We start from the raw sequence: 26,598 nt of genomic DNA, 5'->3' as shown, positions 1-26,598 counted from the left end.
GGTACCCTAAATGTCCCACCACTGCTCTGGCCCCAGCCACTCTGATCCCTGTGTGGCTTGCAGCTTTCTATCCTGTTCATCGCTGACGTGACCGGCGCATCCATGCACCGGCGCATCCATGTTGCATGAGTGGCATCTAACCATTAAAGGGGTAATCTGATTATAACAAGTTATCCACTATCCACAGGATAGGTGATACCTATCAAATCTGTGGAGGTCCTACCGCTGGGATCACGAGAACGGGGGCCCCATACCTAGTAGAGTCCCCCTGAAATGAGCGGCTGGTCGAAAAAGCACTCCACTACTCCATTCACATCTGCTGACCAAAGAATTGCATGTGACAGCTGCAGGCTCAGTGGGGACTGGAGTACTGGTGGGACATTTATTAAAAGGTACAATTGGAAAAGAAAATGGTGGCTCTCTCACTTTTCTACTTCTGGAAAGGTGCACTACCTCTCAGCACTCCCAAATGCTGGTAAATGGAGATAGATATAAAGTTTGGATAGGGGGTCACTCAATATTAGGCAAACACACAGTAAATAGGTATCCACATAAATTTTATAGGCTTAAAAATAAATACACTACAATATTACATATAAAACATCTCATAAAAACAATTAAAAATATACCGCAAATAGTCAAATGCACTGAAAATCTGAGATTGATTAGTGCTAAAAAGTCCCTGGGAGGGGCTATTTTTCAATAGCACTAGCACCCTTTGAATGGCTGTATGGCCGTAGCTGTTAAATGCTAACTCCAAGCATCATAGTCCTGAGACTGTTATGGTTGTAAGTTCCACATTAATTGAGGAGTTGTTAGTATATCCACATTGCAGCACTACTTAGATTTGTAATTATGCAGGGTACTTTACCGCTCCTATGATCGGTCCGCTTGTACACCAAGGTTTCCAAGTGTAATGCTCTGTTGTGAGCTGCAAGGACCTTTAGGCAAAGTCTATATATGAAGAAACCACTGAGGAAGGGGTCTCTTCCCCCCGAAACGCGTTTGGTATGACAGTGAGGGACTGCTAAGAAGAATTATCTACAATCGTGTATCTACACTTGGATTGAAAGCTTTAAACTATCTGCACCAAAGAGATTTGAAAACCCCGCCTGGAATTACAGCTCACCTGACCTGTCCAGCAAACCACATGGGACACCACACAGGTCTTGGAAGGTCAGAGCGGTGATATCAAGCAGCACCGCTACTACATATCCAGGAGCGTGGGGAACTTCATATATAGACTTTGCCTAAAGGTCCTTGCAGCTCACAACAGAGCATTACACTTGGAAACCTTGGTGTACAAGCGGACCGATCATAGGAGCGGTAAAGTACCCTGCATAATTACAAATCTAAGTAGTGCTGCAATGTGGATATACTAACAACTCCTCAATTAATGTGGAACTTACAACCATAACAGTCTCAGGACTATGATGCTTGGAGTTAGCATTTAACAGCTACGGCCATACAGCCATTCAAAGGGTGCTAGTGCTATTGAAAAATAGCCCCTCCCAGGGACGTTTTAGCACTAATCAATCTCAGATTTTCAGTGCATTTGACTATTTGCGGTATATTTTTAATTGTTTTTATGAGATGTTTTATATGTAATATTGTAGTGTGTTTATTTTTAAGCCTATAAAATTTATGTGGATACCTATTTACTGTGTGTTTGCCTAATATTGAGTGACCCCCTATCCAAACTTTATATTTATTAAAAGGTGAGTATGTTCTTTTCTTCATTTTATATAGCTCCCTTTCATTTTTTTTCTATCTGCCTATAGAGGAGATTTTCAGCTCTGTATCATAAAAATTAAGCTACAACTGCTCTAAAAACATTCAAAGGATTTAATTCACTCAGAATTGTGGAGTTTAAAACAATGATTATAGATTATAAATAAATAAATAAATAATCAATCATAGATAATAGATCAGAAGGAGATTAATCCCTGTTTTCTCTGCAGGAATTCTTCTAGACTGTTTATGTCAGGATCGTGCAGAAAATGCACAACTCTTTGCACTGATTACTAGTTTTAGTATTCATTTATAGGTGCATGGGAGAAATAGTTTGGCATGGGAGGGGGGGTTTATATATTTCACCTATGAAAAACGTGCAGTGATTGTGAGAATTTGTGGTGACTGCACAGCAAACTACCACTATCCGGGAATACGACTTAAAAGATTTAATCCAGTAATTGACATTGACCACTCTTGTGTTAGTTTACCTTACTATACGTTATAGAATCAAAAAGCGAGCTTATTTGTGATGGAGTTTTCACATCTTCCTCCTTTGATGTAAGAGGATGGGAAGAGGCTAAAGCATCGACGCCCATCACTCTGTGTAGGTCGTAAAGCACAATCAGGTCTTTCTGTAATAGAGAACAACTTTGTGAGTACATCAGAAAAAAATCCATTCATTGACGAAACAGCAACATTTTAAAGTAAGCCTGTGAACTTTCAGTTTTCTTATTTAAATTGTATACAGTGGTCCATTCAATTTCATCTTGTTTCTTTTTGTTTTGTAACTTCTTGCATTCCCTTTAGGCCTCTTTCACACAAGTGAGTATTCCGCGCGGGTGCAATGCGTGACGTGAACGCATTGCACCCGCACTGAATCCGGACCCATTCATTTCTATAGGGCTGTGCACATGAGCGTTGTTTTTCACACATCAGTTCTGCGTTGCGTGAAAATCGCAGCAAGCTCTATATTGTGCGTTTTTCACGCTCCATAGAAGTGAATGGGGCTGCGTGAAAAACGCATTGCATCCGCAAGCAAGTGCGGGTGCGATGCGTTTTTCACTGATGATTGCTAAGAGATGTTGTTTGTAAACCTTCAGTTTTTTATCACGCGCGTGAAAAACGCTTCAAAACGCTTTGCACCCACGCGGAAAAAACTGAACAACTGAACGCAATCGCAGACAAAACTGACTGAACTTGCTTGCAAAATAGTGCGAGTTTCACTGAACGCACCCTGAACGCATCCGGACCTAATCCGTATCGTCCGTGTGAAAGAGGCCTAAGGCTGGTTTCACACGGTCGTTGCGGGAACATGCGCAATTTTTCCGCGCGAGTGCAAAACATTGTAATGCGTGTGACAAAAATCGGCATGTTTGGTACCCAGACCCGAACCCAGACTTCTTCACAGAAGTTCGGGTTTGGGTTAGGTATTGTGTAGATTTTATTATTTTCCCTTATAACATGGTTATAAGGGAAAATAATAGCATTCTTAATACAGAATGCATAGTACAATAGGGCTGGAGGGGTTAAAAAAAATAAAATTTTTAACTCACCTTAATCCACTTGTTCGCGCAGCTCGGCTTCTCTTCTGTCTTCATGTTTGCTGTGTACAGGAAAATGACCTTTGATGACGTCACTGCGCTCATCACATGGTCCGTCACATGATCTTTTTACCATGGCGACGGATCATGTGACAGACCATGTGATGAGCGCAGTGACGTCACCACAGGCCCTTTTCCTGTGCACAGCAAAGATGAAGACAGAAGAGATGCCGGCTGCGCGAACTAGTGGATTAAGGTGAGTTAAAAAATTATTTTATTTTTTTTAACCCCTCCAGCCCTATTGTACTATGCATTCTGTATTAAGAATGCTATTATTTTCCGTTATAACCATGTTATAAGGGAAAATAATAATGATCGGGTCCCCATCCCGATCGTCTCCTAGCAACCGTGCACGAAAATCGCATCGCATCTGCACTTGCTTGCGGATGCTTGCGATTTTCACTCAGCCCCATTCACTTCTATGAGGCCTGCGTTGCGTGAAAAATGCACAAAATAGAGCATGCTGCGATTTTCACGCAAAAGCACAAGTGATGCGTGAAAATCACCGCTCATGTGCACAGCCCCATAGAAATGAATGGGTCCGGATTCAGTGAGGGTGCAATTCGTTCACCTCACGCATTGCACCCGCGCGGAAAACTCGCCCGGTAAAAGAGTCAAGTAAATACATTAAAAGCTATCATTTTACTCAGAAGGTTCAACCCTATCAGGCATTGTGCCTGGTTTAATAAACTAATCCTGCTGACAGATGCTCTTTAGTAAAAACACTAATATTTGCTAAACCGAAAGGACAGCTGACAACTCCCCTTTAATATATAAGCAAAACTTTGTGTCACTCTGCCGTCCCATTGGACTCCTTGCTTGAATTCCACACATTCCTCAATTCCATCTACCCAGAACTGCAGTTTACCATTTATTACCACTCTGATTCAATCAATTTCCTAGATACCTTGGTCACTAAACTATCTAACGGTTCCCTTACTACAGATCTATACAGAAAATCAACAGATCGCAACAGCCTGCTGCACTTTTCCAGTTTTCATTCTTAAAATACTAAAAAGTCACTCCCACATTCTCAATTTGAACGGATACGCCGCATAGTCAAAACAGCCCCACTTCAACAAACCAGAATAACAGAAATGAAACAGCGATTTCTAGCGCGAGGCTATCCACAACACCTTCTCCATGAAACAGTTAAACCCAGATCAGACAAACAGACAGGAGTAACTAACAGGATACCCTTTGTTCATACCTTTCACCCAAGTGCCAATAAGATAATCAATAGTATTAGGAACCATTGGCCCCTTCTACAAAAGGCCTATCCAGACATTGCCGAGTTTAAAAACCCTATATTATCTTGCACACGCCGCCCCAAGAATCTACGGGACCTAATTGTGAAGGCTGACATAGGCCCCTCTAAGACCACCCTGAGACAGACATTTATGCAGAAACAAAAGACAGGAACATTTCCATGTATACATTGCCTCCAGTGCTCAAATGTATTGAAAGGACCACAATTCTATCACCCTCAGTCAGGTAGAAGCTTCCCGATTCGCGGCTTTTTCACGTGTGAAACCAATTTCGTGGTATATCTATTAAAATGTCCCTGTGGTAAGATATACGTAGGAGAGACAACTCAAAAGATACGTGATCGTGTATGCCAGCACAAATCAAACATCAGACGGAAAAATCTACTACTTCCAGTACCAGTCAGCAGGTCATAATCTATCACAACTAAAATACCAAGTAATTGAACAGGTGACACCAAGTAGGAGGGGAGGTGATAGAATCAAACTGTTAAAAACTAGGGAAGCATACTGGATCCACACGCTTGATAGTTTGGAACCCAATGGACTAAATAGGGAATATGAAATTCACAGCCTCATCGAAGTCATCAATTACACACAGTATGTTGTACGGAGGTACAATATAATGAACTAAGCAATAATATCCAATTTTCGGTATTCAATATGCCCTCCCCTTTTTCTAACACACGACATCCCTGTCCCTGTCTTTCACTATATCCATAGACCCTCTCATGATAGGTCCGTCTGGGATTTATGTACCTCTATACCTTTTACTGTATATCTATGTATGTGTTAGCATGTGGAAACGTACTTCCACCACCATCTCATTTATCATGTCATTCCTTTTTAGATGAATTAATTACACTGACCTTCACATCCTGGGGTCATCCATAGTATCCCTTTTTCCATTATGGTATGTTACATGTTTGATGTCGTACATTACAGGCTTTATTTCTTATGTCCGTATGTCTATATATTCTATGTTAATGTATCTTATGTTCCTATATTCTACTCTCCCCCTATATCCTTCCCGGTTTACATCTTGTCTGCCTATACCCTTTAACCCTTTATTTCCCTCTGTACAAGACGCTGGGAATAAGTGCGCTCCAGATATCTCTTAGAACTATAGCGAGGCTCAAAGCGAGGCTTGACACGCATTAGTACAGTCTGCGCATGCGCAACGTCCACATCTCAAGCGAGGCTTGAGACGCATCGATGTACCCTATACCGGATCTCACTTCCAACACAAGCGAGGCTTGACACGCACCGTCGTCTACTGCGCATGCGCAACACCCCCTAATACCGGACGCGCTCCTTTAAATAAGGGTGCCCGTTCTCAGTTATACAGGCGCTTTCCAGATAGTGCAAATGCACTTTTATCCCGACGCCCGTACCCTGTACATCTACCCTAACAAGCAGCAGAAGGTAGGACATATTTCCACTCTATAGTAATAGCTATTGATACCTGTTTATGGATTGGAGATCACTATTAAGCCTCCCCTGCGTACCAGCTGTATATGATCAGAAGCCAAACTGCACATCTTGTTGCCGCCACCACCCTATTTCCTCCCCCCTGTCTCCCCCCCTCCCAATCCTTTCCACTTATCCATGGATCCGGCTCCAGCTAATCCATATGCCTATGCTCCATTTAGTATGGAGATATTTAACCTTAGTCCTACCTGGTGACTGAACCATATCACCATGATAATGCATGTTTTTTACTCCTGTAACGCTGTTGATACTCACGGATCATCTACGTATGCTATGGACTCCTTTTCATATGGACAATATAGCCCTTAACATGATTTCAGTGGAGGCAGCCCCATTATGGGACCCGACCACAGTACCTGCACCTAGGATGTCTATCTGACTATGGACAGATATACGGATATGTCCGACCATTGACTGACAGATGGATGGGATCACAGAACCTTCTGGACTCCAATCATTGCATATAATGCTTCTCTGCTTTATACCTGTGTCTTATTTATATTCCATGTTACTTGCCATGGTACATTATGCAAATGTTTGTATATAATATGTGATTACATTGTTCACTTTATTTTTATTTTTTCCTTTTTGCTGTAGTCTGATGAAGGCCAATGTGTGGCCGAAACGTCTCAAATTGTACACAGCCGCAAATATCAATTAAATTATTTCCTTTTTTTGCAACGCAATTGCTGGAGTTTCTATATTTCCACTCTCCTTTAATGTAATACTATTAAATAATACACGCAAAGCATTTTCAGTGCTTATAACATTGGGAGCTGCTATTAAAAATATATTACAGTAGGGCAAATTCTACAGAACAAGCATTTGACCTACCCAGCATCTTCTCTAATAACTGCACAGTCAATACAGAGAGAAAATTTCTATTTAGGTGTGTTTAATATTTCAGAGACTTACTGTTTTATGAAGGACACAGAGTTTTAACTTTGAGATGTTAAAATGCAATAAATTAAACGTTTCTTGGAAAATACAAAAACATGTTTTTGTTACATTTTAAGGGGTCTTCTCACTAGGAAAAGTGATGACTTATTCCTAACACTTCTGTCTTGAGATGTTACTCCAATTTCTAAATCATCCCTTTACTGGAGTAAAATTGCCACATTTTTTGTGTCATTTTAAAAAGTTGCAGTTAATAAATGTTGCTTATCAGCTCGACGGGTTAACCATGCCACTTTCCCATCCACTTTTAAAAACTAGAGTGAATGTTGTAAAAATGCAAAATGCCACAAAATAATTTCACGAATCAAGCCAAAAAGTTGCAAATCCCTATTTTGTTACTTTTTAAACCAGCATTCTGGAGTGTAGAACTTGATAAATAAATTCCCCCCAGTAATTTTAAATCTTGTAATATTTAACTGTCTTAAAAAGCAAACCCTAGTGACCACTGTTGACTCTCTTTTAGCTTTGTTATGCTACTTTACAAAGTCTTAAGAAACCTACTATGTTCCAGGTGGGCTCTGCGTAGTCAGCTCCCAAATATTCCACGTACGAGGCAAAACCTTCATTCAGCCACAGATCATTCCACCATCGAATTGTTACAAGATTTCCAAACCACTACAACAGAAGTAAAATTGTATTTTGAGCATGGTGTATGAAGCGCGCCTTCCTGCTGTAGAACTCTACCAATGTAAAAGGTACTTAAATCAAATTTAGACAAAAGGGTACTGTACTTTGATTAAAGAAGTACTTCAGAATGTTATCTTTCTTGCATATAATGTTAACTCATCAGCTGCTGTCTCCTGCCTCCTACATGCAAGAGCTGAGAGGGGAGAAACGGGAGACAGACTGAAGCTGCAGGAGCTTCTTTAAAGGCTCATGCACATGGCTGTATTTTGTAGTTTTTTGTAGTTTTGTAGTTATAATACAGTCACAATCATCATTGCCTTCTCTACCAGAACGTCTGGAGAGCTCCCAGAAAAAAGGGGAGACCTCCTGAACTCCCAGAAGAGCTGGAAAAGCCCCCATTCCCTTCATGGAGGACTGCATTCTCCCAACAAACAGTGCACTATAAGCTCTAACTGTATGCAAAACCAGGATATTGCACCATCAGACCCCACTCGCGGTACCCTTACATATTCTGAGGGGGCGTGATGTAGCCTTGAAAGGCATGTGATGTTCAGTATCTTGAACAGGGTTGATCTTCACAGGAAAGTGCCAAGGTCTTTCTAAAGGGATGTGCCCACGACCAGAAGAAAAATTCCAGCAGCACACTTAGCGCATTGCATTCTGACATCTCCGTCTTTAAAAAGTATGGTCATAATAGAGCTGCCATAGAGGTGCATGAACCCACTCCTTTCCCTCTGTATGCTTCCCTTTATGTAACCATCATGAGGAGTTTTTTTCTGTTGGATTCCATATGAAAAGTCACATTATGCTCCATTGGACTGTGTATATGCACAGACATTAACTCCATGGCTCCCTAGGGGGCATTTTTGACTTCCTGTTGGATGCTAATGCCCAAGAGCACAGGGGTCTGACTACGGATGGAGCTTTACTATCAGTAGTAGCAGGAATCTACAGCATTGGTCTCTGTGCTGTGCCCCTATTGGACATTGGTGACATATCCTAGCAATATGCCATCAAAGTGTGAGGTGGGCCGACTCCTTCAATGTTTATGGAAGAACACATATCACCAATGCAAAAAGATAACCAACCTGATGTGCAAGCTCATGAGCTATGACTGTGAGCACTCTCTCCTTGTTGCCAATGGAAGATTCCTTAGTGTCATAAAGGAGGGCAGTGTCTCTGTACGTCACAAGTCCCCAGTTCTCCATGGCTCCTGCGCTGAAGTCTGGGATGGCTACCTGGTCTAGACATACAGAAAGAAGCATTTTACTTTACATCTTTCCAATACACAAAGCTTTAGGCTTGGAATTGATATAGTGTGTACTCTTTCATGTTATAATAATAAACAGCTTGGAAAATTTAGGGGGGCCTTATGGCATGATTTCTGGTGTCGGACTTAAAGAGATTATTACTACTACTAAAACATCTGTATAACTCCTGATTGCACAAAATCATAAAATATATTTTCTGTATAGTATACTACATTAATTACCCATTTACCGGAACAGTGTTGTCTTAGGGGGGTTCACATAGGGACTTTCAATTCCGTTATAGCTTTCCGTTATAACATGCTTTTAATGGAAAATTGCGCAATTGATGTGCCGGAAACGAAAAGAAAACTTTCCATTTTAATTAATCCTGGTTTCCGTTATTTTGGACGAAAAAAAAAGTATTTTTTTCCATCCATCAATGTGTAACTCTTAACTGGCAGAAGTATTAAGAGTAACTTTACAAATACTTAGCTTTTTTTTTTTTACACCTACTGCTACTTTTGGTACTTTCACTATTGTGCTGGTATCATTTGGATGCTTTATCTTTATCTATATCCCACCATCTGTCATGTCCTAAGTGTGGAACTCGCCAGTAGTTGATGTAAAATGGTGATTTTTTTCACTCAGACAGCAAGATTATAGCGACGTTTCGACCATGGTTGGTCTCTATCAAGCTTGATAAAGACCAACCATGGTCGAAAACGTCGCTATAATCTTGCTGTCTGAGTGAATAAATCCCCATTTTACATCAACTACTGGCGAGTGCTGCAAATTATTGAAGCTTCTGGATGAGTTGGGACCCCCAGCCAGGATCCCTATCTGAGTGCACCACCCGTCTTGAAGCCTGTCTACTGGTCCGTACCCAAGTGTGTGGGATAAGTAGTGCTGCCAATCCCTGAGGTTTTCTAAGTGTGGAACTGTCACCTGAGCTCCTACAATGCATTGCTCTCTGGTAAAAGGAATCCAGCAGAATACCGAGCAGGACCAAAAGAACTTGGAAAAGTGCCTTTGTTTCACCTTGAAATGGGTCTTCAGGTTTATGTAAGTAACACAATTCCTATATGATAAAAAAAAAACTTTCTAATATACTGTTGTGTTTTAGTTCCATACTGTTTTTGAGATCTTGGTTCTGACATCCATCAGTGAACTGACTAGAGTTGAGCAGATCACTCAAAATTTAATTCAGGTTCAATTTGGCCAAATTGGCTGATCAAATCAATTCTACCGGAATCAAAAGTGCTCCAATTGGCCTGACAATTTGTGTATGTGTCTTCTGGGACTCATATTTTTTCTCTCTTTTTTTTCTCAATTTCTAAAAATCTCTCTCTCTCTCCAAAATCTGCCCAAATCAACAAAAATTCTGATTCAGTTCTACCTCCAATTGTTTAGAAAATTTGGTTTAAAAAAAGTGTTTACAATTGAATTGCTCATCTCTACAACCAAGGTGCGCAGCTCATGAAAAGAGAGACACAAGGGTCAGATGAACACGATCTAGACAGCGTTTCAGCCACTGGCTGTAAACAATTATTGTTTCCATTCACTGACCGTGAGCAGGTATTTTCAAAGCATTTTAGAAAGTTACTTAACATTTCATTTTATGATTAGTACTGAATTTTATTTCCATAAAACCAGACAACCTTTTGAAGTTGTACAAGCTATATAAATTATATTCATCTTCCACAATCTCTCTGTACTATATATAATTAACAGTGGCTTTTATATTTTTTTTACCCAAAATGTGCTCATTTAAAATTAGTATTACAAGCCAACAATAGACATAAGTACAATATATTCAGTACACATACCTGATTTTGGCAGCGGGTAAGGAACACCGTAGTATTTTTCAAAAAACTCTAGTATTGGCCTTGTCACATTCAGTGCATACTCTCCTTGATTCTCATCCTCAATTGCTGTTTTACGGCCCCAAATTTTAACCTGATAATTGATATAATAAAGTAAATGTACTAAATACCATCAATACTGATATCTACATAACTGGAAATATGTATTCCTCTAGAGGTCACAGAATTGTGCACTTGGTGATCTTGCAGCCACTCAATGGTTGTCAACTAGCTCTGAAATTACTAACAATGGCAAAAAAATCTGTCATTACTTTATCCACAAGAGATTACAGAGAAATACTTACCCTACTATCGCCAATAGCTTTAAACTGAGAAACTATAAAGGCCACCAGATATGTTGACATCTTTGGAGACTTTTCAAAGTTAGTGACATTCCATTGTGTATTATTCCACTGTTCGGTGGTCACAGCTGAAATGTGAAGATTTTTGTCAAAAGATAGATCACATTGAACTGAGGATTATTAGGAAAGTTCATAATAGGGATGGAAATAAACATAGTTACCTAAGATAATAACAATGTATATCTAGGTTCCTAAAAGGAACTTGTCAGCTCTCCTGTCAAACCTGTCTTATTAAGCATTTCCTTTTCTTTAGGCTCCTTTACACAGGTCAACATAGCAGGCAATCACCTCCGTTGTATGGGGACAAGAGACCGTTGCTCATCCCCATAGATCATTGTCATGTTTACACAGAAAGATCTGCTCCCCAGAAACGATCATTTAGATGACTGCTTGAGCATTCATGAAGTGATCGGTAGTACAACTTTACACAAGGTTCCAATGAAGACACCTTTCCAATAATTGTCCCGATCACTGTAGGGGGCAACTATTGGGAAGGACACGCACTATTGACAAGGTAAATTGTAATAGCAAGTTTATTCATACATTTCAAAGTGGACAGTTCCTCTTTAACCTTAACTTTGACATGCTATCTGCTTTCTGCATTGAGCTGCTTCACAGCTCTTCCCCTCTGCTTTGAGTCACAGTTGTGGTATCCAACCAGAAGACCACTGCAGCTTTGACTCAGAAAAGAGTGGAGGGACTGTGAAGCAGACAGCTCCGCCTTTAGTGCACTTGCAGGAGAAGAATCTGCCAGAATAAAACGTCATATTAACCTACTCCTGATAATAGAAACTCAAAAGGTATGTTTGTAAAGCTCTCCCCAGCCCCTACCTACTGCTGCCAGTTACATTTATGGCATATTCACAGGATATGTCATACATTACTGATAGTTGTGTATCCAAACACGCCTTATACACTCTATTTTATCTATGGCTCATGTGGCTGCTGTAAAGCATATTCCAAAACAGTGGCCATGGCAAAAATTGCCTGATTTTAGCAAAAATTCTAAAAGAAAGCTTGATTTGAACAATGTCTTTTTCTGGTGATACATTCATTTTAGGAGTTAACATAGTGAGATCTGGGCAATTCTAAAGGTGGATTTACATGAGCAGATTATTGGGCAGATTATCAGGAAGGAATGTTCCTGCAAACGCTCGTTCCCGACAATCTGCCCGTCTGAAGGTACAGCAGATCACCCAATGAATGAGCAAAAAGCTTGTTCATCGGATGATCCAGTCATTCGTGCAAGCAAGCACCTAATTTATCGTTTCTGGGTAGCAGATTGTGTTGTCTGAACAGCGATTTGCTGCCCCAAAACAGTGCAGAATGAGGATGAGCAATCACAATAGAGACCTCTCGTCCTCATACTGTGGAGGTGATCGCCACATGTAAATGCAGAGCTTCACCTTCATCTATCTAATGTAATCCCCAGCTATCTACTGTATGTATTTCTTACGAAATGAAACAATGACTTACTTAAAGCATTCATGTTTGACAATGCTACATAGTCTGGTTTGTGTCTGAGAGTGATGTTGAACGTAGCTTTCAATCCTGGTTCATCAAAGCATGGGAATGCCTTCCTCGCGTCAGGGGCCTGCATTTGTGTAGTGGCTATGATCCTGTCACCAAATAAACATTTTTATGAGAAAACTGAACCAAAAATACTAAAAAAAGAGACTTTTTTTCTAGAAATTCTGTTTAGACCTGTCGTATTTACATCTGGTTCTAGGTGATGGCTCCTGAGGAGGTGTCAACCAGTTTTCCCCGTTTGTGTTTCCATTGATAAAGGAACTACAGAAGTCTCACTATCTAACTAGACAGATTTGTTGTTACACACTATTAAGGTACAGTGGGATGCGAAAGTTTGGGCAACCTTGTTAATCGTCATGATTTTCCTGTATAAATCATTGGTTGTTACGATAAAAAATGTCAGTTAAATATATCATATAGGAGACACACACAGTGATATTTGAGAAGTGAAATGAAGTTTATTGGATTTACAGAAAGTGTGCTATAATTGTTTAAACAAAATTAGGCAGGTGCATAAATTTGGGCACCACAAAAAAGAAATGAAATCAATATTTAGTAGATCCTCCTTTTGCAGAAATTACAGCCTCTAAACGCTTCCTGCAGGTTCCAATGAGAGTCTGGATTCTGGTTGAAGGTATTTTGGACCATTCCTCTTTACAAAACATCTTTAGTCCATTCAGGTTTGATGGCTTCCGAGCATGGACAGTTCTCTTTAAGTCACACCACAGATTTTCAATTATATTCAGGTCTGGGGACTGAGATGGCCATTCCAGAACGTTGTACTTGTTCCTCTACATAAATGCCTTAGTGGATTTTGAGCAGTGTTTAGGGTAGTTGTCTTGTTGAAAGATCCAGCCCCGGTGCAGCTTCAGCTTTGTCACTGATTCCTGGACATTGGTCTCCAGAATCTACTGATACTGAGTGGAATCCATGCGTCCCTCAACTTTGACAAGATTCCCAGTCCCTGCACTGGCCACACAGCCCCACAGCATGATGGAACCACCACCATATTTTACTGTAGGTAGCAGGTGTTTTTCTTGGAATGCTGTGTTCTTTTTCCTCCATGCATAACGCCCCTTGTTATGGCCAAATAACTCAATTTTAGTTTATCAGTCCACAGAACCTTATTCCAAAATGAAGCTGGCTTGTCCAAATGTGCTTTAGCCCACCTCAAGCGGCACTTTTTGTGCTGTGGGCGGAGAAAAGGCTTCCTCTGCATCACTCTCGCATACAGCATCTCCTTGTGTAAAGTGCGCCGAATGGTTGAACGATGCACAGTGACTCCATCTTCAGCAAGAAGATGTTGTAGGTCTTTGGTGCTGGTCTGTGGGTTGACTCTGACTGTTCTCACCATTCGTCGCTTCTGTCTATCCAAGATTTTTCTTGGTCTGCCACTTTGAGCCTTAACTTGAACTGAGCCTGTGGTCTTCCATTTCCTCAATAGGTTCCTAACTGTGGAAACAGACAGCTGAAATCTCTGAGACAGCTTTCTGTATCCTTCCCCTAAACCATGATGGTGAACAATCTTTGTCTTCAGGTCATTTGAGAGTTGTTTTGAGACCCCCATGTTGCTACTCTTCAGAGAAAATTGAAAGAGGAGGGAAACTTACAATTGACCCCCTTAAATACTCTTTCTCATAATTGGATTCACCTGTGTATGTAGGTCAGGGGTCACTGAGCTTACCAAGCCAATTTGAGTTCCAATAATTAGTTCTAAAGGTTTTGGAATCAATAAAATGACAACCGTGCCCAAATTTATGCACCTGCCTAATTTTGCTTAAACAATTATAGCACACTTTCTGTAAATCCAATAAACTTCATTTCACTTCTCAAATATCACTGTGTGTGTCTCCTATATGATATATTTAACTGACATTTTTTATCGTAACAACCAACGATTTATACAGGAAAATCATGACGATTAACAAGGTTGCCCAAACTTTCGCATCCCACTGTATGTTCACAGAGAACACCGCAATTCTGCCATAGTTTGGATTTTGCCTGCGGCAGATCCGCCCGCGGCTTTAGCACTGTGCAATAGGGAAAATCTACGAGTGGACAGCCGTTTCAGTTTCTGGCAGTGTCCATGCAGAAACCACTTCAAGAAAGGACATGTCCTTTCTTGGCATAGTCTGGAAAACCATGTGGGAAAATCTACGGCCACGTGAATGGCGGCAGAGACACCCATTAAAAAGAATGGGAGCCATGTACTTTGTAAAGTATGGATACATAGAATGTTTTACAAACTAATAGAAAAAGACAATGCAAGGACAGTAATTTCCATCCATGTGCTATCAGGTCTATACCCACATTAAAGTAAATAGTGCAATTCTCACTTTAGTCCCAAAAAAACTTTCAACGTACAACTTTCAACAGTTAAAAAAAACAAAAAAAACTGAGACGCCTAGACACGATATAGTCCAAATATATCTGTGATTGGCAGATAGGAATCAGAATGGCTGCCTGAATCTTGCATAAGAGCATATTCATACATGGCTGATTTGTTGCAGAAATTTCTACATCTGAATATCCATACCCTACATCTACACTCCTTTTTCAGCAGCATATGCATGGATTTCTGAAAACCTCATTTAGATATATGGAAGAAAGGCAGAAATTCTGCCATGTGTGAAGTTGATAATAAGTTGTTAGATATTAGATAGAATAAGTTAGATGGATTAGGCTAGATAGATTGTAAGGCTAGTTTCACACTAGCATTTAGGAGAGGGACCAGCCTGCCAGGTCTCTCTGGATCCAGCATTGCTGGAAGCTACATGAATGCCGTCCTCCCTCATTAATTCTAATGGAGACAGACGGAGATCCGGTCTTGGCATATTTGCCGAGTTAGGGCCAGATCACTTTTGGTCCCAATTATAGTTAATGGGTCCGGATAGCATTCGTGTAGCTTCTGGCAATGCCAGATCCCGAGAGACCTGGCAGGCTGGTCCCTGCAGAAACAGCCTGCCGAATCTCCCAAACGCTAGTGGGAAACTAGCCTTAGATAGATCGATATTAGATAGATAAAATATCCAAAAATATAATAAAAGCGGCACCGCAGTAGAAAAATGTAAAAGCGGTGTGCCAGCGACTGTGGACGTGATCCAGCATCCAATGAAGATAAAATGAAAAATAAGTCCACGGCACTCCCAAGAATGTGAATCAAAAATGGTATTCTTTAATCACCAGAGCAATGTTTCAGTCTTCTTACTGGGACTTTTCTCAAGCAGGGATATCACTGCTTGAGAAAAGTCCCAGTAAGAGGACTGAAACGTCGCTCTGGTGAATAAAGAACACCACTTTTGAATCACATTCTTGGGAGTGCCGTGGACTTATTTTTCATTATAGATAGATAGATAGATATGAGATAGATACATAGATCTATAGATATTAGCAATTAATAACAGCATCTATCATTTCTGCCATTATTAGATTGTTACTTACTTGGTGACACCATCTTCTACATATTCACTTCGGTAAAATCCCGCCAGATCATCTGCCAGTTCTCCCACGAACTCTGTGTGAAGTACATATTTTTTCAGAGGTTGCAGTTGTTCGTTGAGAGGCAGTATTAAATAATTTGTCTCCTCTGCAAAAAAGTGTTTGTTTGAGCTGATATGTCCGCCGGTGTCATCAGTGAGTACGGGGTCTGTGGTATAATTGAGTTTGTTACTGTGGATAATGAGATGTTGTGTTGCCATTTTACAGCTGAAATAGGCTTTGCTGACTCCATGAAATACGTAGAGTCCTTGGTCATTTTTTGTTAAAATGGGTCTAAGGTCAACATCATAATGTTCTGGTTGTAGGTGAGGCGGAAGACGATATTGATCCCATACTTCATTGGACGCAGGAGTTGTAATGGCAGGTTTTACTGATGAAGCGGTGTTTGTTGAAGCGGTGCTTGTTGGAGTGGTGGTGGTTCCTCCATTCTCTACCTTATCATTGTTGGACTTCTCATTTGAATAAACCACTGCTAGAGCAATTATTGTAGCCACTGCAGCTATGGCAAAGAAGATGCAGACAAAGGCCACGATCTTGCTTACGTAGAAGCCTTTCCCCATTGTGCCAGAAGGTGCCACAGAAACCAAGAATAATAACACTGTCCCTTTTATACCTCCTCAGAATCCAGAGGTAGGAGTTTGCACATGAGCGGAGTTAATTTGTAAAACTTTAACTAGTTGGCACAAAGGTTGCAATCCAGTCAAACAAATTGTGTATCCAAATTTTCAGCACTTGACCTCCACTTAGATAACCCAGTCTGTTAATATATAGCTGATATGTACAGTACACCTATGGAAAAAGATTAAATATGCTTCTGTCATTTTCAATAGGGTTAAGCTTCTTTGAGTAGACCTGTAATACTACACATAGTTGTAAGAATTATTTTTCTCTTACAATGTAATATAGAGCAACAGTATCTAACCTTAGGCCGGCCATACACAATAGATAGCTGTCAGCTGAACGCTCGCTAAGCCAACAGCTATGTCTTCTGACATTCCCCCCCCCCTCCTTCTTCTTTCACACGCTCGCTTGATCCGGCAGAACAGTCCTAAACATGGATAGCGGAGAAAGCTGCTGCCGGACTCTTTTCCATGAGAACAGAAGATTGGGAGGATGAAATGTAATCTCCCCTATATCTGCCATTAAGGGAGAGTTCAGAGACCCCCCCACACACACACATATTAGATGGTCGGCTGATCCACTCTGTAGCAGTTGTGGAATCTAGTGTAAGCGATTTTGGCTTAAAGGGGTATTCCGGTTATTAAAAGTGCCAGCAAGCCACAATGTCTTGGATAGAGTATTTAGATCCAAGGCTAGGGCAGTACACTGAATCTTTGTTCTGCATGAACAAAAGCCTAGCTTTGGAATTGCATTGCACATTTGGCGTATGCTCCGGGAAAGCTCATGGTGCATATGTCAAATGCATCTATACACTCCCATTCACCCAGGGGAGGCCAAAAGAATGTCCTTTAGCATTAGTCAAGCTGGTATATGTCAGCATACCTTTCTTTTTACCAAATAGAAAAATGCAGCACACTGTCCTTTTCTATAGAGTAATAGAAAAGAAAACTTAGCTGCTTATAGACAACATATGTTACTCTATATCTATACAGTGGCATGCGGTATAAGGTACATTAGGAAAGCCTTCTACAATGGAAGGTGAAAAGAGTCTAACTTGGATATGGATATCACTTTCTGATATTTATTTTCATTACTATTATCATTCATTACTATCCTTATAATATTATATTAGAAATGTTATCATCAGATATTTAACACAGCAGTCTTCAATGGAAACTAATAACCATCCTGGCAATCAGGGGCGGACTGGAAACTAAAAGTGGCCCTGGAAAAAAATATCTGGGCATCGGCTTACCAGGAAATTTTCTTGTAGGGTCTATGGCCGTTTCCCCATGCTAGTATTGTGCAAAAAAGAACCAGCATACATATGGATGCAACATATTGAAAATAAAAACACAAATGCCACATAACTCATGAAGATGAATGGCTATGATGAATGGCCTGATAAAGACCTGATTTTGTAATAGTAAACAGCTATCAAAACAGCCAATTGTTATTTTTGCAATTGTTATTTTTGTATCATGAAAAGTTTCCCTTCATAGTCAGAAGTACAGTAAATGAAAGTTGGATGACGGTATCATATCAGATGAGAATAGGAATCGTATCCTGGCCTGCATACGCCGCCTCACCATATGCAAGGCATATCAACTGAATAGGTTACTTATTTCTGGTAAACAGGGTCTGGGAAAGCTGATCGCCATGCACTGAAGCCAGTCTTTTCCTATTATATCAGAATATATTCCAAAAATCATTACACTTCAAAAAGCAGTATATCATAAAAGAAAAACAGGAGAAATTTGTAGAGGAAATATTTTTTTTAAATTGGGGTCTGTGGTTGGATACCTTGGGTCTACTATCATGATTTTTGTGACTGTCCCCTTTCAATAACTTTGGGCCAATAGGTGATCCTCTTCTAGTTTAAAAAAAAAAGGAATATGGTAATTGGTCATATGTTATTGGATATGTGTTATTTTACTATGGGTCATGAACAGTTGCAAGCAAAAGTATGTGAACCCTTTGGAATGATATGGATTTCTGCATAAAATGTGATCAGATCTTCATCTAAGTCACAACAATAGACAATCACAGTCTGCTTAAACTAATAACACACAAAGAATTAAATGTTACCATGTTTTTATTGAACACACCATGTAAACATTCACAGTACAGGTGGAAAACATATGTGAACCCTTGGATTTAATAACTGGTTGAACCTCCTTTGGCAGCAATAACTTCAACCAAATGTTTCCTATAGTTGCAGATCAGATGTGCACAACGGTCAGGAGTAATTCTTGACCATTCCTTTTTACAGAACTGTTTCAGTTCAGCAATATTCTTGGGATGTCTGGTGTGAATCGCTTTCTTCAGGTCATGCAACAGTATCTCAATCGGGTTGAGGTCAGGACTGACTGGGCCACTCCAGAAGGCGTATTTTCTTCTGTTTAAGCCATTCTGTTGTTGATTTACTTCTATGCTTTGGGTGTCACGGCGGACGTGCACAGTTAACAGATAACACACCAACCAGGCTCTGGACGAGAGACAGGGAAAGGGTCACCTCCTAATTTATCCCTGACCTCTTTCCCTACAATGCTCAGCCCACAGACAAATCTTGATGGTAGATTTGCTGTGTCCACCAGCCTATACTAACAGAACCCTGAACTCCCTGAGATGGTGAAGTGGGGAGAAAGGAGCTGCCAGCTCGCACAGAACCTGGACGGGTAAGATGACATAAACAACCAAACAAGAAAAGACACTTATCTGCTGAGAGCAGGAACAAACAGCCAACCTTCCTTCCCAGCTTCCAAGACCACAATGATGAGTATAATCCGCTCAGAGCACTTTAGCTGGAGACTATTTAAACTAATGACTCCACCCAGTGCACCTGATGCGAGGCGGATCCAGCACAGCATCAAAACAAATACTAGACTCGTGCTGCAATCATGGCTGACCTCCGCACATCGTCAGAGTGAGACATGACATTGGGTGGTCGTCCTGTTGCAATGCCTATCTTCTGTTGAACTTCAGCTGGTGGACAGATGGCCTTAAGTTCTCCTGCAAAATGTCTTGATAAACTTGGGAATTCATTTTTCCTTCGATGATAGCAATCCGTCCAGGCCCTGACGCAGCAAAGCAGCCCCAAACCATGATGCCCCCACCACCATACTTCACAGTTGGGATGAAGTTTTGATGTTGGTGTGCTGTGCCTCTTTTTATCCACACATAGTGTTGTGTGTTTCCTCCAAACAACTCAACTTTGGTTTCATCTGTCCACAGAATATTTTGCCAGTACTGCTGTGGAACATGCAGGTGCTCTTGTGCAAACTGTAAACGTGCAGCAATGTTTTTTTTGGACAGCAGTGGCTTCCTCTCTGGTATCCTCCCATGACATCCATTCTTGTTTAGTGTTTTGTGTATCGTAGATTCGCTAACAGGGATGTTAGCATATGCCAGAGACTTTTGTAAGTCTTTAGCTGACACTCTAGGATTCTTCTTCATCTCATTGAGCAGTCTGCGCTGTGCTCTTGCAGTCATCTTTACAGGACGGCCACTCCTAGGGAGAGTAGCAGCAGTGCTGAACTTTCTTCATTTATAAACAATTTGTCTTACCGTGGACTGATGAACAGCAAGGCTTTTGGAGATACTTTTATAACCCTTTCCAGCTTTATGCAAGTCAACTATTCTTAATCTTAGGTCTTCTGAGAGCTCTTTGGTGCGAGGCATCATTCATATAAGGCAATGGTTCTTGTGAAAAGCAAACCCAGAACTGGTGTGTGTTTTTTATAGGGCAGGGCAGCTGTAACCAACACCTCCAATCTCATCTCATTGATTGGACTCCAGTTGGCTGACACCTCACTCCAATTAGCTCTTGATGATGTCATTAGTCTAGGGGTTCACATACTTTTTCCACCTGCACTGTGAATGTTTACATGGTGTGTTCAATAAAAACATGGTAACATTTAATTATTTGTGTGTTATTAGTTTAACCACTTAAGGACCACAGGTTTATACCCCCCTAGTGACCAGGCCCTTTTTTACAAATCGGCACTTCACAACTTTAGCGGTTTATTGCTCGGTCATGCAATTTACCACCCAAATGAATTTTACCTCCTTTTCTTCTCACTAATAGAGCTTTCATTTGGTGGTATTTCATTGCTGCTGACATTTTTCCTTTTTTTGTTATTAATCGAAATTTAACGATTTTTTTGCAAAAAAATGACATTTTTCACTTTCAGTTGCAAAATTTTGCAAAAAAAACGACATCCATATATAAATTTTTCTCTAAATTTATTGTTCTACATGTCTTTGATAAAAAAAAAATGTTTGGGTAAAAAAAAATGCGTTTACAAACTATGGTACAAAAATGTGAATTTCCGCTTTTTGAAGCAGCTCTGACTTTCTGAGCACCTGTCATGTTTCCTGAGGTTCTACAATGGCCAGACAGTACAAACACCCCACAAATGACCCCATTTCGGAAAGTAGACACCCTAAGGTATTCGCTGATGGGCATAGTGAGTTCATAGAACTTTTTATTTTTTGTCACAAGTTAGTGGAAAATGATGATTTTTTTTTTTTCTTACAAAGTCTCATATTCCACTAACTTGTGACAAAAAATAAAAACTTCCATGAACTTACTATGCCCATCAGCGAATACCTTGGGGTGTCTTCTTTCCAAAATGGGGTCACTTGTGGGGTAGTTATACTGTCCTGGCATTCTAGGGGCCCAAATGTGTGGTAAGTAGTTTGAAATCAAAATGTGTAAAAAATGACCGGTGAAATCCGAAAGGTGCTCTTTGGAATGTGGGCCCCTTTGCCCATCTAGGCTGCAAAAAAGTGCCACACATGTGGTATCGCCGTACTCAGGAGAAGTTGGGGAATGTGTTTTGGGGTGTCATTTTACATATACCTATGCTGGGTGAGATAAATATCTTGGTCAAATGCCAACTTTGTATAAAAAAATGGGAAAAGTTGTCTTTTCAGGAGAAGTTGGGCAATGTGTTTTGGGGTGTCTTTTTACATATACTCATGCTGGGTGAGAGAAATATCTCGGCATAAGACAACTTTTCTCATTTTTTTATACAAAGTTGGCATTTGACCAAGATATTTATCTCACCCAGCATGGGTATATGTAAAATGACACCCCAAAACACATTGCCCAACTTCTCCTGAGTATGGCGATACCAGATGTGTGACACTTTTTTGCAGCCTAGATGCGCAAAGGGGCCCACATTCCTTTTATGAGGGCAGTTTTAGACATTTGGATCCCAGACTTCTTTTCATGCTTTAGGGCCCCTAAAATGCCAGGGCAGTATAAATACCCCACATGTGACCCCATTTTGGAAAGAAGACACCCCAAGGTATTCAATGAGGGGCATGGCGAGTTCATAGAAGTTTTTTTTTTTTTTAGCGGAAATTTATTTTATTTTATTTTTTCTCACAAAGTCTCCCTTTCCGCTAACTTGGGACAAAAATTTCAATCTTTCATGGACTCCATATGCCCCTCACGGAATACCTGGGGGTGTCTTCTTTCCGAAATGGGGTCACATGTGGGGTATTTATACTGCCCTGGCATTCTAGGGGCCCTAAACCGTGAGAAGAAGTCTGGAATATAAATGTCGAAAAATTTTTACGCATTTGGATTCCGTGAGGGGTATGGTGAGTTCATGTGAGATTTAATTTTTTGACACAAGTTAGTGGAATATGAGACTTTGTAAGAAAAAAATAATAATTTCCGCTAACTTGGGCCAAAAAAATGTCTGAATGGAGCCTTACAGAGGGGTGATCAATGACAGGGGGGTGATCAATGACAGGGGGGTGATCAGGGAGTCTATATGGGGTGATCACCCCCCTGTCATTGATCACCCCCCTATAAGGCTCAATTCAGATGTCCGTATGTGTTTTGCGGATCCGATCCATGTATCCGTGGATCCGTAAAAATCATACGGACATCTGAATGCAGCCTGACAGGGGGGGTGATCAATGACAGGGGGGGTGATCAATGACAGGGGGGTGATCAGGGAGTCTATATGGGGTGATCACCCCCCCTGGAAGGCTCCAGGGAGACACCTGTATGTGTTTTGCGGATCCGATCCATCTATCAGTGGATCCGTAAAAATCATGCGGACGTCTGAATGGAGCTTTACAGGGGGGTGATCAATGACAGGGGGGTAATCAATGACAGGGGGGTGATCAGGGAGTCTATATGGGGTGATCCCCCCCCCCCTGGAAGGCTCCAGGGAGACACTTGTATGTGTTTTGCGGATCCGATCCATCTATCAGTGGATCCGTAAAAATCATGCGGACGTCTGAATGGAGCTTTACAGGAGGGTGATCAATGACAGGGGGGTAATCAATGACAGGGGGTGATCAGGGAGTCTATATGGGGTGATCAGGGGTGATCAGGGGCTAATAAGGGGTTAATAAGTGACGGGGGGGTGTAGTGTAGTGGTGTTTGGTGCTACTTTACTGAGCTACCTGTGTCCTCTGGTGGTCGATCCAAACAAAGGGGACCACCAGAGGACCAGGTAGCAGGTATATTAGACGCTGTTATCAAAACAGCGTCTAATATACCTGTTAGGGGTTAAAAAAAACACATCTCCAGCCTGCCAGCGAACGATCGCCGCCGCGATGAGGCCTTTCGGCGTTACAGTTGCAGGAAGTGGTTAAGCAGCCTGTGATTGTCTATTGTTGTGACTTAGATAAAGATCAGATCACATTTTATGACCAATTTGTGCAGAAATCCATATCATTCCAAAGGGTTCACATACTTTTTCTTGCAACTGTATGTACTATATAAATCTTCAAGTTTCTGTTTGCAGCATTTCTATGCATCCATATTTATACTGTGTGCAGAAGTGTGTCTGGTATTGTTGTTGTCACTAGGAGAAAGAGCAGAGTCGGATAGGCGTGTACAAGGGTAGTTTTTTGTACTCGTGTACTGCCCTGGAACAGAGCTATTTTGGACTATTGATGTTTGTGGACATTTGCCCCTATTGCTACTACACAAAGCCATCAACTCATTACTTTAGTGCATTTGGAAGGGTTCATTTTCACTATAATTTATGCAGTTGTTTACATATACTGTTTTATATTGCGGAATTGCATTTCATAGGTTTATTGTAATACATCCTGTTCATTTGCAATGTTATTACACTATATCTGCACTCCACAGGGGAAAGGGTTAATGCACAGCCAGCTAATACTGAGATTCTTTGGAACGTTCTATCTTTGCACTGAGAAGTTAGAAATCTTCCCCAGATACTATAAGGAACTATGCAATGTCTTGGAGGGAAAAACCCAGACACACTGATCTTTTGACAGTCTGGTTTGGCTATGTTGTTTACATCTGAAGACTTGTTTATGTATTGAAAAACTGCTTGGTCATTACCATAGATTTGCATTGAAATGCTGTACAAGTCTATGACAGACTGAAATAAGATTGTTTCTGTATAAGCTGTACTTTTCTACTCCACCCCTCCTACTAAAAGGTTTTAGTTTAGTTAGAAACCATATATATGGAGAACAGTTAAAGGCAATTTTTTTGTGATTGCATGTTACAAATTTTTGGCTAAAAGTAATTTTTTTAATTCACCTTTATTAAAAATATTGAGTTGTTCTTTCACAAAGGGTTAACTTTTTTTTTAGCTGTGTGAATCATACAGTCATCTAATAAACTTTATTTCTAAACTACTGAGAGGTCATGAACACTTATTTAAGCCACATTCTTATCAGTAAGATAAGAACTGAACTATAGTGAGTGTTTATAATGTCAGAAAGCAGAGATAAGGAGTCTGTCTGCTCCTGGTCTGACAGAAAAGACAGAAGATCCAAAGGGTGCTAGTAGAGCATGTCAGCTCTGTACAGGAAAAAGTAAACCATATTTTTAATAAAGACCAATTAAAAAAATTATTTTAGCTCAAAATGAGTACAATGCAATAATTTAAAAACATGCCCCCAGAGGTCTACATAGCCTTTAAATCACCTAGTTGTCTGCAGATAGGGACGAGTGTTTAGTAGAAGAGACTCTGCAAGACTGCACGAGTGACCAGAAGAAGGAGCTGAAACAGGCCCTGCCACAGACCCTGGGTCCCCAGCCCTTTGACCAGAGGGCGAGCCAGATTACTGAGCCACAGACAATGGACCACCAGCCCTTTAACCAGGGTACCAGCCTTCTGAGAGAGAGAGAGAGAGAGAGAGAGACAACTCGCCCAAGCTTTTCCTCAGCACAGAACATTCTGTCATGGAGGAGACTGGAGAAGCCATCACAGTACCTTGCCTATACCGTTTTGCCCTTGAGTTCTTCCAGTAAAGAAGCACACTGGTTTACTGCATACCCTTACTCTCTGGACTTATTTCTCATTTTGGTGCACCGCCTTTACTATCCCCTCTGGAGAGCAGCAATACGTGGTGACACCTCGATGGTGTCCTTGGCCACTACACTTATATTTGAAAAACCTAATAAAAACGATTTGACTTTAAAAAACAAATACAACTATCAGACGTTAAAGATGATCTGTCAACTCTCCTGATATGTGTATTTCAGTAAATACTTGCATTCTTCATAAAGGGGATTTCCAGGATTCCTACTGGTTTTGACAGATATGCTCATGTAGTTCTTTACCTCATGTACATCTTTTCCATGCTTTTTTGCAGTTTGCATTCTTCTGATCAGTTTTCATCATGTAAACAAATCATTTTGTTACCATCCTGTATGCGGTACTTCCTGTTGCTGTATCCAACAAAACCAATGATTCACTTCTTTCTCTACCATAGCTCCAGCACCACTTCTAACAACACCCAGGTAGTTTACAACTCCTTCCATCCAGTTAGTTACATAGACACTCCCCTATCACTGACCCTAACAACACCCAGTTAGTTTATAGCTCCTTCCACCAGCTAGTTAGATAGACACTCCCCCATCACTGCCCCTAACAACACCCAGCTAGTTTATAGCTCCTCCCACCCAGTTAGTTACATAGACACTCCTCTATCACTGCCCCTAACACCCAGCTAGTTTATAGCTCCTCCCACCCAGTTAGTTACATAGACACTTCCCCTATCACTGCCCCTAACAATGCCAGCTAGTTTATAGCTCCTCCCACCCAGTTAGTTACATAGACACTCTCCTATCACTACCTCTAACAATGCCAGCTAGTTTATGGCTCCTTCCACTAAGCTAGTTACATAGACACTCCCTTATTACCGCCTCTAACAACATCCAGCTAGTTTATAGCTCCTCCCACCCCACTAGTTACAAAGACATTCCCCTATCACTGCCCCTATTGCTGCTTTGACATGTCCATGGAAGCGACATCACAGGAAATAAGAGCTGCATGGACATGGTCATGTGACCACAACCCAGAACAGAAAATAGCAGCAATTAAGGTAAAAGAAATACATTACAAATTATAGCTACCTTTAGAAATGGTTATTGATGCAAACCCAAAAACCCTTTTAAATATTTCCTCAGGACTACTTACTAAAACTTCACTTTCATTGTATTTATTCTTTAATATTCTAAAATATTGATCAACAGACCAAATGATGTAGTCAGATCATATGCTCAAAGACTTATCTGAAGAAATGGCATCACATAACTGTTTATGCTTTTCGAATGGATATACCACTCTTAGTAATGGAACGTCCCCTGTCATGCTGCCCATTAACCCTTTCATCCCCTTTCTTCCATCATTGCTCTAGCTCCTCACGGGCTGAAGCGGTGATATTAATACAAGCTTTCCCATTGTGCACTTCTTAATTATTTTGCCAAAAATATTTTGTCATATTGATCTTTTGGCAAAATATTTAAGAACTGCACAACGAGAAAGCTTGTATCAATAAGA

At 40.7% G+C, this 26,598-nt stretch overlaps 1 protein-coding gene across 1 annotated transcript in view; it reads right to left on the bottom strand.

Moving 5' to 3' along the window:
* LOC120985917 (aminopeptidase N-like) overlaps positions 1 to 26,598 on the bottom strand; it is a 158,704-nt gene that overhangs the window by 21,937 nt on the left and 110,169 nt on the right. Inside the window, exons 2-8 of the mRNA XM_040414138.1 lie at positions 16,121 to 16,966; positions 12,626 to 12,768; positions 11,093 to 11,217; positions 10,752 to 10,881; positions 8,764 to 8,918; positions 7,550 to 7,663; positions 2,223 to 2,366 (exon numbers count right to left, since the gene is read on the bottom strand). Coding sequence (XP_040270072.1) covers positions 2,223 to 2,366; positions 7,550 to 7,663; positions 8,764 to 8,918; positions 10,752 to 10,881; positions 11,093 to 11,217; positions 12,626 to 12,768; positions 16,121 to 16,737 — 1,428 coding nt within the window. The 5' untranslated portion in view covers positions 16,738 to 16,966. The remainder of the gene's footprint in view (positions 1 to 2,222; positions 2,367 to 7,549; positions 7,664 to 8,763; positions 8,919 to 10,751; positions 10,882 to 11,092; positions 11,218 to 12,625; positions 12,769 to 16,120; positions 16,967 to 26,598) is intronic.

The sequence above is a fragment of the Bufo bufo genome, chromosome 1 (assembly GCF_905171765.1).
Source record: "Bufo bufo chromosome 1, aBufBuf1.1, whole genome shotgun sequence".
Lineage (NCBI taxonomy): Eukaryota > Metazoa > Chordata > Amphibia > Anura > Bufonidae > Bufo > Bufo bufo.
The sequence above is the reverse complement of the archived record's forward strand: the minus strand, read 5'-3'. Positions and strand labels throughout refer to the sequence as shown.